Genomic DNA, 13147 nt, shown 5'->3' on the forward strand with positions numbered 1-13147 from the left:
CTCAGCTTCGTATGATGATACCATTCTTGAAATGCTAATTCCAACATACTAATTCAAGAGAGGACCACAAAAGTTAGATTTCATTTCAGAGAAAGTGCATTCGGTATTTACAGGCCTTTCCAGAAAAAGCAAGGCTGTGAGAAGAGTGATATTAGGTGGAAAATATTGGCTCCTACCTTTGGTGAACACACAAATTTAAACATATAGGTTGCACAAAATTTGGATAAACTGAGGTGGAATCCAACATTTCTTGCATGAACGCCTGTATAATGTGGCGATAGCTGTGAGAAAAGAGGAGCCCGGCATCTAAGACCCAACACAATGGAAATGCAGTGAATCGGAATGCCTCACAGATCATAGCGGAATCAGAATTTCCAGCAAGGAAAATCTTTTCATGGTGAATTAAGTGGTGGATGAAGAAAAATGGCGATGAAAAAAGGTAGGCACAGATCACAAACACTGGGCTCAGGGCTCACTGCTGAAGATTTAAGAACCTTAGCTAAAGCTATGCAGAATAGAATGTGGAAAATTGAATTTACTAAACAATTAAGCATTGAATTAATCTACATCCTGCACAGTAGAAAAGTGGGGGAGGGAGCCGAGCAGAGCTGAATAAATCAGCGGAGCTCATTAAAAGATAGTGAATATATCAGGTCTGTGGTAGCAGAAAGGAGGACAGTTTTCTGTGTGGCTTGGAGTAATTCTTTGGTTCTAAGTCACCTTTCCAGAGACCTAGTCTTAATCAGATTAACAAACGTGCTTCTGCTGAGGTTAGTCAGTTGCTCTGTGGTTTAGCTTGCTATCACTCGCTTTTCTATTAATTACAAGTCAGATCACCAGTCAACAATAGTAGTGAGGGACAACATAAATAAAATGAGAGTGCCCAGGAGATGTCACTCGCAAGATCTTGTGCATCCTGAAACTCCCACGGGTTCCTGCAGCCTCCCACATGCCTTGCTGGTCTTTTGTTCAATTACAGTTAATGCAATAGTTTGCCATTTTCTCCTTCTAATTATATTTTCAAGTGGGATTTGTAGCACATAGAAAAACATCCTTTTACATGTCGAGGCACCGGGGTTTTGTGCCTGGCATTGTCTGTCCCCTGGGTGCTGTACCGTTCTTTCTGCAGAGTTCTGAATAAACAAGTCCCCCTCTTAGAGCTGCAGTTGTGCAAACTGGAAATTTATGCATTAACTGCTTGCATTCTGAGCATGTGTTCCAGATTACGTCTCACAGCATTCTTCTGGTGTGCTGCAGAACGCACGTTTGTCAAAAGCGTTTCTTTCACAGCTCACATTCCTTGCATCACAGAATCAGCAGATCAATTAGCACCGTTTCTGAGAATGAGCGTAATGGCCGAGTCCAACGTACAAGTGGCAAATCTTTCTGTGATTTTATTTTTCAGGCTGTGTTAATCTGCTGGCCAAGAGTGTGGGATAGGTTGCAGGCAAGCATCCTTTTCGGGAATAGTCAGTCTTTTCCTTTGATTCTTGTAGAGCATGCCTCTTAGGTGGGATCTTTACTTTTCTCTCCCTGGCTGTCTGAAACATTTTGATCTCTTCATCCCTTCTTATCTTCTCTGGGATATGAAAATGCTTTTCAAGAAATAAGCAAAGAGCGCTCTGCTTTTGCTAGGCCTATTAAAAATGTTGGGAGGGCTGACAAACTTCACTACGTACGACACATTCGTGACCCATTGACGTTCTGTGACTGCAACGCTGTAGACATATTTTACACACAAGATCATCCTGCTCTCCCACCAATCATCTGGAAAACAAATAGCACTTCCTTGAAGACAAAGCCAAGAACCAGCCTTCTATTTTACATCATTCCTACTGTGCGGGTGACCAGTGACTCATAGGGCTGTTTTTGAAAGCTAGCACTGAAAGCTAATTAAACTCTTTTTTTTTGGCGATAAAGGGAGATTTGGGAAAAGTGTCACCATGATTGTTTTTCCCAAGAATTTAATTTACAGCCAATTTTTTCTATCTGAACGTTACTTTCAAATGCACCCAGTGATAAGAAGCAACATCTGTTTTCCGTTCAATAGTACATGAAGGCTCGGCATGGGGCTGAGTGTACACAGTCCATGTGAATCTATTGTTATTCTCATTTCTTTTTTGTCCCCATGCCTGGTCCATTTGCCATGTACCATCCGGCAAACAGCTGACACATACTAGCTATTATGGACCCCAGCCTAATTGCAAGGCCATGTTTGTCTTCTAGGGTGAATCAGAGGGTGCTATAAACCACCCTGTTATAGACCACCACTCTCATTTTGCATTTTCAGAGTAGCAGGCTGTTGTGCCAGAGGGTTTGTTGATGTTAAAAACAGTCAGAATCAAGTGGCAGCATTTTTTTTTCCTTCTTTGATTGGAATGTTTTTGTTTTCCTTGGTAATAAAGCATGCAATTATTTACAGAATAACTATTTGTACATATTATTTCAGCTTAGCAGCAGAAATTGGCAAATTTCAAGTGTGCCAGCATAGCTCTGAGTGGGCACCATCTGTGAAGGGGGATGGGAAGGATGGCATGGTTGTCCACTCCAGCCTTCTCCTGCTCTGCCGTTATGCCACGGCATCCCGCTGAGCCAGGGTTAACAGGGCACCCTATCTGGGTTTCTGATTTGTGTCCCCGCAGCCCTCTTGGAACCGAGATCACGACGACACGGCATCCACCCGTTCAGGAGGAACCCCGGGCCCTTCCAGCGGTGGCCACACATCGCACAGCGGGGATAACAGCAGTGAGCAAGGTAGGAGAGGTGTTCTCAATATTCTCCTTTGCTATTTGTTTCACTGGTAAGGGTTGAGAAAAATCAGAATTGTTTAGTTAGTGAGTATTTATAGTTTTTTCTAGAACATAAACCCCATAAAATAGGAGAATCGGCTCATCTTACTCGATCCCCTTATTCTTTTCTTCTTCTCTGCCATTCCAGCTGCCTAACTGCCGGGCACCTGGCCGCCCCCATAAAACAGGTTGGTGAATTGACTGAGGGTAATTAGAGAACTAGAAGCTGGAATGTGCCTGAACAGTATGCTACCAATACCATGCTCTACAAATAAGAACTCTTATTCTTATTTGCCCTTAGAGGCTTTTGAAGAGCTCACGAGGAAACACCCACTAGGATTCCAAGTTAACCATGTCTTAAGATGCTGAGAAGGCAGTGGGCCTTTCAGAAACCCAGGTTGGGGGTCCCTCTCCACTGGGTGGAAGTCATTTTTCTGAGTTTACTTATCTGAATTTCTTGAGTGCTTGACTTCATTGCAAAGGCCGACCAAAGGGAATTAGGAAGAAATGGAAAGAAACCAGATCAATTTGATTTGCGTTGTTCTTCGATTACCCATACCCGTGTGTGTATTTGGGTGTCCATGGATGTACACATCTGACCACAGCTGGCAGGATGTAAAGTTTAAGCATGAAGTTAATCTTCAACAAAAGGGTGAATGAGTATCCAGGTGTCTCCCCCTGCTTTTGATGAGATGGATTGCAGTGGCTTTTGTGTTCAATTAATGCGACCCAAGTTTAAAAGAGTATTCTCTAGCTGAACATAAAAAATAGCTTTATTGAAGCTGAGTCTGAGCCCACAGTAGGTACATACTTTAAACTCTGGTTTGATGATCATGTTTCACTGGAATGCTGTTAAACAGCAAACGAATTTTGTTTTCAAGCTTAAGTGCTCTCTACCGATTGGAATTATAGTCTACGATATATTTAACATGATTAATTTGGAGAAAAAAAAGCCAGGAAAGTTAAATTTTTTAGGCCCACGAATGCTGCTTGGACTGGGATTAACTTCTATACCTGAAGCATTTGAGACATTTTATTGTTTCAAGCAAAGCTGCTGACTTCATCACAACTATAAGTCTAGTAAACATGGAGCCTGGAATAGTAGTAAACTGGTTCAGAGCTGAGACAGAAAGAGGCAACCTCTGCCCTCTGACTTCTCCTGGAAAGTGATATGCAACATAAACCCACAGGGCCTTTTTTCTTTCAGGTGTGTGCATGCGTATGTTGTGGGGTCGTTGCTCACGGTGCTATAGTTAAGGTGATGTCAGCACTTTCAGTAAAAAGTCCTACTTTCAGAATTCATCTTACACCATGAGCTTTCAAAAAGGTGTGAATGGAATCTCCATTCTTTTTCCTGTACTCCAAAATTGCTACATGGGGTCATAGCCCAGTGTTTTGTTTGTTGCTTTTTCTCTTTCATTTCTGGCTTTTTAAAAACATGTGTCACCCACAAGCAGGCAGGTGGTAGAGCTGCTGCTCTTCGAAGGCTTGTGAACAGCGACCATGGACTTGAATTTAAAGTTATATTGCATTTTCTTACCTGTAATCTGATAAAAGGATTTTCAGAGGGCAAACGCCTCATCCCAGTTCTTCCCCTCTGACTTGTCATAACAAGGAATTAGGAATTTGCATGTTTCTTTTTCCTTCAACAAGTGCTCTCCAAAGGCCAGTTTGATCAAGAATTTGATTGTAACCAAGAACCATAGATCCTTGACATTCCTAGAGTTTCCCACTTACATTGTTTCTCTTTATACTTTTCATAAAAGACCATCCCCTAGTTTTTAAAAACCATTTTTACATAAATTACCTCATTGGAAGGATCTCAGCTGAATCCATCTAAAACAGTCCTGGGTGGCAGATGAAACAGGTCTAGCCCCAGTTGACAGGTGAGGGAAAAAAGGTTAGGGCTGAGTCAAAGGATTTGTTGAAGTCCCAGTACAGCGTCCGACCTAAACTTTCATTTCCTGATTGTTTGGACAAGATTCTTGTCTTCATGCCTTCTTTCCTCGTCTCTCCACCAAGAAACTGAAGTCAGTTACTTAACTGTGGGCAGTTAGAAACTTTCCGTCCTGATTCCGCCTTCCTCCCCTCCAGTAGCTTGATAATACACGCGTTAGGAGTCCCACCTTTAGTCTTCCCTGTGGGTTGTCCTTGGCAGTGTGATTTATTCCTTGCTAAATGCAGACTGACACCTAGAAGTGTTGCTGCAACAACTTATGTACATTTCCATGCCAACCGTGACCCTTCTAAATCTTTTTTTCATCCCTGAGACCCAAGGAGCTGGGTCTTTGTGCGGCCAGCGGATTAACTGTGCACAGTGGCTTTTCCACGTTTCCCCTGCCTGCCTTTTCTGGCAGCCCCGGATGTGTAAGCCGTGCCAGCATTTGGCCCGTAGTGCATGTCCTAAATAGTTATTTACACAGTTCGAGTCCATTTTAGTCAACTGGGTAAATAACAGCCCTCTTCAAAAGATTTATAAATCCATAAATATGTCTTTATACATACCCAATAGACAGAAATAACTCAATCTGTCAAGAATTTCTCCAAAGAGGTGCTTCCCCCACAGACAGGAGTAATACATATTTTAAAACTTTCTCTACTGTATTATTTGTGCTGCGTTTCTTTTTTCCTCATTTCTTTTCAATTTTCACCACTTCATTATGGCACCTGTGGTCCCCCCAAAAGGCATCCCCTAGGCTTTGGTTCTCTGTTAAATAACCTTACCTGCTGCACAGGGTAGGCATAAAACAGGCTATATATCGCAACCAAGGCCTGTTCTTCTGGACTTTCAAAGTAAAGACATAAAGTAAGTCATCCAGGAAATTCACAATGTTTGACAGACTTCAATATACAATAGCAATTTCTAGTTAGCGTTGCAGCAATTTGGGGGGTTTTGAGTGCCTGATAATTTGCCAGAGTAGCGGCTGTTGTGACTGATGGAGTAGTTTTAGTACAATTTTTACCTAAGCATAAAAAAAAATGTAATATTGAATCTTGGGCATTTTTAAGAGACTCTACGTTAGCTAGGTAATTAAGAAAATTCCAAAGTATATTATTTTTCTTCAGGGATTTAATGTTTATTCATGATTTGCAAAATAGATCTTTCCCCCAACTCAAATTATTTATCATGCAACTCTTCCTCAGGACACCTGATGTCATTTGACATGCACACTTGTGGCCCCTTGCAGGAAACCCGTTCTTTAGTAAGTGAAGCTCTTCAAATGGGCATGGAGAAGGGAAACCTAACCAAAGCGTTTGGTGAGGGTGCTGCTGCAGTCGCTACAGCATTGATTTTGTCTCCTCTTTAACTTCCTCAAAGCGCTTCCAGAGACATGCTATGGAGGCCTGATTTTCCCCCTGTCAATTATTTGCTATTTTCCCACTTCAGAGAAGAAAACATATAGTTCACAAATATCAAAGAGTGAGTAACTGTCAAGAGTCAGCTCTGGGGCGCGGTCGCTTGGCTCTATCGCTGCTTTGGTGTGGGGTGTTTTCAGGACCCCTAAGCAGAGCCTCGGAAGCCGAGGTAGACATCAGCAGATACGTGACTCTGTCCCGTGTGTGATTTGTCCTACTGTGCGTGGCTGCCCTATGACCATCATCAGGGCCTACTCTGGGAAACGTGTGGTTGGGGGTAGGAGGACACCAAGCAAATCCGGTGCCTTTTTGTCTTCCTTCACTGCGCGCAGTCATTCTGCAGCTCAAAGGCAGTTTTACGTACGACTGACCACATTTTGAGTTCAGGCACTTCACCCTCTTTGGTTCCAAGTCAAGAGAATGAATGAATACATGGTAGCTATAAAATAATAAAAGGACATATTCAGGGCTGACAGTCAGTGTATTTCCATCTCCCACTTGATTAAGGAGACCTCAGAGGCTCAGAGAGGCTAGGAGACTTGCCCAAAGTCACATTCTGATTGGTGGTAGAGTTAGGACTTGAACCCTTACAGTCTGACCCCAGCACCCAAGCTCCTACCTATGGCATCCTATGTGGTAACGTGCTGTTGTGTGGCTAGGAGTGGAAAAACAGATCCTCTGAAGGACATTCTTTCTGTTATCAGTTGGACGACCCCCCCCCCCCCCCCGCCCATGTCGGCACTGGTCGTGGCGCTGTGCCCTGTAATGGTGACAAAGCTTCAAATAAGACAGGATCAGTGTTAGCTGCAGGGGGGTTGTCCTCTGCTGGCAAGGGAGGGTCTAGTTTTGTGCGCATTGAAGGAGAGCGACGATTGAGATATTTGCAGAGGAGCATGATGATTGATATGATTAATTTGTATTATGTATTAAGAGCCTATCCCATTTCACTCATTCACAGATTTACTGAATTGAGAATAGTAGCACAGAAAACAAGTAAGAGCATTTTTCTGCAGAACACTTTCCACTTAAAGCTCATCTCCTTTTCCTCTTTTGTGAAGATAAAGAAAAAGTATGATCGCTACTTTGAAATCCGATGTAAAACATTTCAACCCTAGAGGACTTGAATGGTCGCTGTAACCTCAAAAACCCTCTTATGAACATCTCCGTTTGGGGGCAGGACTCAGATCAACAATTGTATTTTGCTCCCTCTTTAAAAAGGCAGAAACAGCATGTTTCTTTAAAGAGGGACAATTGACAAGCACGGCTACTTCTTTCTAATACTGTATCAATAGTTGCAATGCCTCCCACTGCCCCATCCCCCTCCACACCAGCTTTTGTATGAGTTCAAGCAACCTATAGGCAGAAGGCAATTCCATTTATTATTGAAGGGACTCTCAAGGCAGTTGTTTCAGACCTGTGAAGCTAGCTGGCCGAGCTGGATGGGAGGGGGTGTGGAGCTGGGAGAAAGGGAAGGGCCACATTATGTTCCAGATGACTAAGCAACGATTTATATACCAGCTTGCCTTTTTACATGAAGAAGAAAAGTAATAACAGCCCAAACCGGGGGGGTTTGAAACAGTCAGCTGTCTGATGAATAATGGGATAGGTGGGAAGGAGCGCTCTGATTGGATGTCTTAATGAGCACATTTCGCACAGAGTTTGGGCTGCAGTTCCCCTTGACCTTTGCCCTTTATTGACCAAACTGACACTTCATTTTTCACATACTTCCAATTATGGCTCGACTTAAGTGTTGCCCTCCCTCCTTTATTTCTTTCCTATGGACAACTTGAGAGTGGTTGAGGCCACAGAAGATATTTTAATTTGAAAAACTACCTTAGCAGCTCAGGTTTAGGATCTAATCTGTTATCTGCAGTTTTTCAGATGAAAAACACAAAGTGAATGCTGATTGTTTAGAAACAGGTTCTTTTCTTTGTTTTTTTTAAAAAAAAACCAACCGATTTTAAAAACAATTTTAAGATGACCTAAGAACCCTGACAATGAAGAAAAATGTTTAACAAACAGGTTTTTTCCCCCCATTTTTCTGTTGGCCAGAGTGAGTTGAATGAGCTATTTTTGTGCACACCGACTTCTTAATTCTCATACTTCTCAGGGAACTCCTTATATTTCAGGGGCACCATAATGCATCGATAGTGACGAGAAAGGAAAAGTAATATCTAATTGTGGCCACAGGCCTCAGCCTTTGGGCCGTTGCAGCCCCGTGCGTTACTTGAGTTGCACTCACTGTGGGACTCGAAATGAGAGTGTGGCCTCTGCACGCCGCTGGCAGGCAGAACAGGGAAATGATTTCCTGATGGGAAAAGTCAGGTGTAAAAAAGAAAGGGGAAGTCGTTACACTCCGCAAATGCCTGTTATCCAAAGGTCCATATTATTAGCTTACGCAACGTGTGGAATTAGATGAATAGACAGGGGATTGTTTTCCCAGGAACACCCCACCCCAGATCCACCTTTCCTTTTATTGACTCATCAAATGTGAGTGACTTTTTCTGTTCTCCATTCGCTTGACTTTCAGCATGGTGAAAGCAGGTCATCTTAAAACAAAGAAAAACAACGCCATCATCTAAAAGTAGTAACTGTATATTTAAGGGCATGAACTTGGCTATAAGTGTTTTCACAGAAAGTGCATTTTCTCACTACTAGGCAATATCTCTAGTAAACTTGAGGTCATTATGTTTCATCTGAACTGAAAAATGCACTTGAAATTATTTACTCCCAAACAGAGTTCCCTCTAACACAGAAGTATTTGTCTTGAAAGTGGACGAAGTGTTACCTACTTTATTATGGAGCCCTCTGGCGCATGCATGGCATGTTTTTACTGTAATACGGTAATAAAAGAATATGTAAAAGGCAGACAAAGGTTCCATCTTTTCCTGTAAGGTGACCTCTGTTACCAAGTAACTGCTTTACTTATGAGCTTATTAAAAACTCAAAAAAATGAGCTTTTCATACTTCACAGGCATTGATGTGAAAATGAGCTGGCCTGTGAGTAGTTTTCTTGATCATTTTTAGAACAATTGATTAGCCAAAGAGCTACTGTCATTAGTTGACATTGACTGATAGCAATTTGTCACAAGCTCTGAAGGTCAGCTAGACAGTGGGAGCTTGAACATGCCTTTGATTGACCTTTACCGATTCTGTCCTCACGTGACTGGGTTTGAATAGGTCTGGCCCTCGATTGGAAAAGACAGGGCATTAGTCAACGGGGTCGTTTCTTATATTTTTCTGTTGATGGCTCTTTTTTATTTATGTGTGAATTCATGGTCTGGAGGCTTACCACATTTTGTACTCTAATTTTTGAAACTTACCACAGTTCTGTTTTCCCCTTGGTTTGCCATGCTACCGTGGACTGGGTGTGGGATAGAGACTTTGCTACTGACGATTGCCCCTGACACCTGTGCGGATACTGGGCTTTTGTTGCATGTGATGGGTTGGGATTTCATGGGTGGTGTTGGCGTTGTAGTTGTTTCTGAAGAAATATCAACTCCAGTGTGACTGGTAGGACTCCTGAAATTAGACACCAGTTCTCTGACTTTCCTGGAATTAATTACATTGGTGTTTCAAGAATCATGAGATAGTTTTAAATTTAAAAAGGTATGGTAAAGAATTATATGAATTATGATGTTATGTCAATTCATCACTTAGCTCTGCAGTCAGGAGATACGGAAACTTTTTTTTAAAGGTATCTGCTTTCTGGCTTCACTCAGTCTGCATAAATTAGGGGAAGCTCCCTGTCTGTACAGCATCAGCCTTGGAGCGAGAGTGGAATACATTTTCTGTTGCAGCGGGCTCGGAAGCTCCTGGTTCATAAGGCTCAGCTCTTCCTTTCTCAGATCATAAGGCATTTCCCCCCAAATGCATCCCATATAGAAGAATGTATTCTGCACTCATATCCATAGCAGGCATTTTATTGCCTTATATAAATGATAAAAATGGTGATCTGAACTTTGGAAATCCAGATCTTAATGTGTAATTATTTAATTCAGTTTCTAAGTAAGACCTTTCTTTTCTCTTATTCTCTCTCACCTTCCCTTCTTCTCTCGATTCTGCATGGGGTTTTAAACTATAAGTGATAGCTTGTTTTTCAGGTCAGCCCTCCTGGGCATTGCAGGGCCACCCCACATAGCCCGGTGCAGCCTGAATGTGTGTTTTGCTTTCTACCCAAGAAAATAAACCAGGAGAGAATCCATTGTCTCAAGTGGTGGATTCTTCACACCATGTCATTCTTGGCAAAGCTGAAGAGAGGGAGTTAATTTTAGGGAAGCACTCATTTAATATAACCCAAGGAGATAAAAAGAGCCTAGAATTATAATTGCTTCGGTAGATGGGCCAAAATATTGTCATGAGTTGTATTTAAGTCAGGAAATGTAAATTTATACATTCTAGTCAAGTCATCAAAAATGTATTAAGCACTTATGTATGGCAGGTGCTCTGTGTGAGGCTATAAAATGAGTAGGTTGTAGTATTTGCCCTCAGGAATTTTGTGCACACCTCCGAGAACATCAAGCATATGTGAGTAAAATATTCACTAACTACTGACTATTCTTAGGGAGCTGAGTGCATTTATTTTACAACATACCAATGACCCAGACACGGTGAGCCCTGCGGTCAGGGGTGCCGACTGGAAGGCCGGGTCAGAGGTATTTGGTCTAACATGCAGACGGGCACCTCTAACCTGGGCCTCTGACTGTCACGGAGGCTCAGCGTCTATGGGGTCCTGGGAGACCAACCTTGACCTATACCCTCCTCCAGGGAACTGGAACTTGGAACCTGGAGCTTGGTTCCATCTTCCCACACAGCCATGTGGCCACCCAGGGCCTCTGCAGTCGGACCGCCTGTGTCATCATTGCTTTCTCCATCATTAGTCACCTTAACATTTTGGGGGTGGCGGGGGTCCCTTTGGCAATGGGATGAAGTCAATTGATACCTTGTCAGAGTAATGTTTTTATTAGTGCTTAAAATAAAATATATAGGACTACCAGAGAAAGTGATTATATTGAAATTCAAGCATGACAATACTTAAAAAACCCAAATTTTTATATAGTGATAAGAATGCTTTGTTAAATATGCATTAACTGTAAAGTTCTAGCAGTAATTCTATTGTCTACATTTTTGAAATAGTGGTAAGTGTAAATGACGTTTTAAGGTATTTATGGCAACCGTACTGTGATATATAAATATGATTTTCATTGGCGACAAAGTCATAGGTCCTGCTGATACTTCTGTGGTTTGTTACCTGGATACACACTTAAAAGAAATGTTAACTCCAATTAGAGGTTAGTGAGAAGAAAATGTAAATTTTTCCTTGCAAGTGTATGGGGTCTTTTGAATTCTAACAGTGGACCCCGTGGGCCCCATGGGAAGAGGGGAGGGTCTATGTAGCCCAGGTTAAAAACTTCTAAACTTAAGTGTCATCTGCAGGAAGTATTCTGTGAACCTGCAGACTGGAGGAAGTGACCCTCTTCTGTGTTGTCATGGTATCCAGTGTCTTATCCTTTGTCACATATTGAAATGAGCCTTTCATTCATCAGCCTCCCCAGGATGCTCCTGGGAAGGCGCTAGTCTTCATCTTTAACTCTCCGGTGCCCAGCATAGTTACGGGCACATGGCCATTGATGGATAATTATTTATTAAAGAGGATCAGGAGCCCTCTCATGCTTTCAAATTGAGATTGCACTGTAGTCCCTCAGGACTGATGTCTTCTGGGTGCCAGATGGCTAATGTCCCATGGCAGTCTCTGTCAAAATGGAAATCGATACTGGGGTCTCACCTGTCCAGGCTCTGGAGATGCGTTTGAACAGGAGGGCTCGAGGACAGATTTAACGGGTGGCCCTTCTCAGAAGTTGGTGGTAGATGGGTTTAACGTTGTTCCTTAAATCATGCCACCCATATAATTTCCTGTTCTTTCTATTCCTACTCTTGGCTTCCATCCTCTGGCCCTGAAGAGCTTTCCAATAAAGGGTGGGCGGGGGGCTGGTGGCAGCATTCTAGTATCTTTTGAGGGATCTTAGGGTAAGGGGAAGACTGAATTCTGTGGCAGGAGTAGCTAAGCTTCCCTGGGAGGGTGCTTTTATGTCCTATGCCCTTCCCGGCAGCAGACGTGATTCCATCCTCTGGGATGTGATATTTAGCTCTGCTCCTGAATTTATCTCTCTTCCCTGTGAATGCTAGCACTAATTAAGGATAGTGGTGGAGGTTTTGGCTGTTGGCCTAGCAAAAACTAACCCAAACAGTAAATTTATGCCAGGCATTTTCCTGAAAAAGGGGTAGGCGTTGTCTACCTCTTATACTGATTGATCCCAGAAGTGTAGTTGGTAAGTTGGGTTTTGCTCAAGTGTCTGGCTTTTTGGATTAGTTCAGTCTTGCAGATAATTTTCTGTAATCACTTAGCCTAAAAGCATTCGGTTTGATTAGTAAAATTAGCGTTGGCTTTCCCCCATTTACCAATATCAACCCATATGCATTCCCTCCTAGACACAGATCATCTCATTTCCTAACAAGGAATGAAAGAAGTAGAACTTCCTTTTCCTTATTTCCATATTAGGAGGAAAAGAGAACATGACCTTACCTAGAAAATCTTAAATTTTCTTCAAAACCACATATTTTTAAGAAAGTGGAAATTAAAGAGTGAATGCAGAAAATGTTGAAGTTGCCTCTAGGTAGGCTCATTGCTAGATTATTAGTATTAGGTCATGCTATCTCTTTAAATATTTCATTTGTTGTGAACTGAATCTTTGCTTTGTGCCCCAATTACAGCACTCTGCCAGCAGGACAGGGATACCTTGCCACCCTTTTGTACTTTGATACCTGAGGAAAAAAGGATATGTCTTAATTTAAAAATGCATTTACATATTCTTCTCTTCATTCTAAGAAAAGATTCAAGGAAAGTAACAAAAGTATATGTATCCAGTAAGATAAAAATAAGCAGATGAAGAACTTTAAATGAAAGGGAAACGAACAAGAGGTCAGTCATAAGAGTAACACAA

General features: G+C 42.2%; 1 protein-coding gene across 4 annotated transcripts in view; it reads left to right on the forward strand.

The window, feature by feature from the left end:
- The window catches only part of MEIS1 (Meis homeobox 1), a 139401-nt gene that overhangs the window by 34626 nt on the left and 91628 nt on the right, over positions 1–13147 (forward strand). For all 4 annotated transcript variants that reach the window (XR_008426844.2, XR_011651259.1, XM_024552708.3 and 1 more), the window contains exon 7: positions 2643–2754. Coding sequence is in view for 2 of the 4 variants with exons in the window: in XM_024552708.3 (XP_024408476.1) it covers positions 2643–2754 (112 nt within the window). In the remaining 2 variants the exon portion in view is untranslated. The remainder of the gene's footprint in view (positions 1–2642; positions 2755–13147) is intronic.

The sequence above is a fragment of the Desmodus rotundus genome, chromosome 5, assembly GCF_022682495.2.
Source record: "Desmodus rotundus isolate HL8 chromosome 5, HLdesRot8A.1, whole genome shotgun sequence".
In the NCBI taxonomy this organism is placed as follows: domain Eukaryota; kingdom Metazoa; phylum Chordata; class Mammalia; order Chiroptera; family Phyllostomidae; genus Desmodus; species Desmodus rotundus.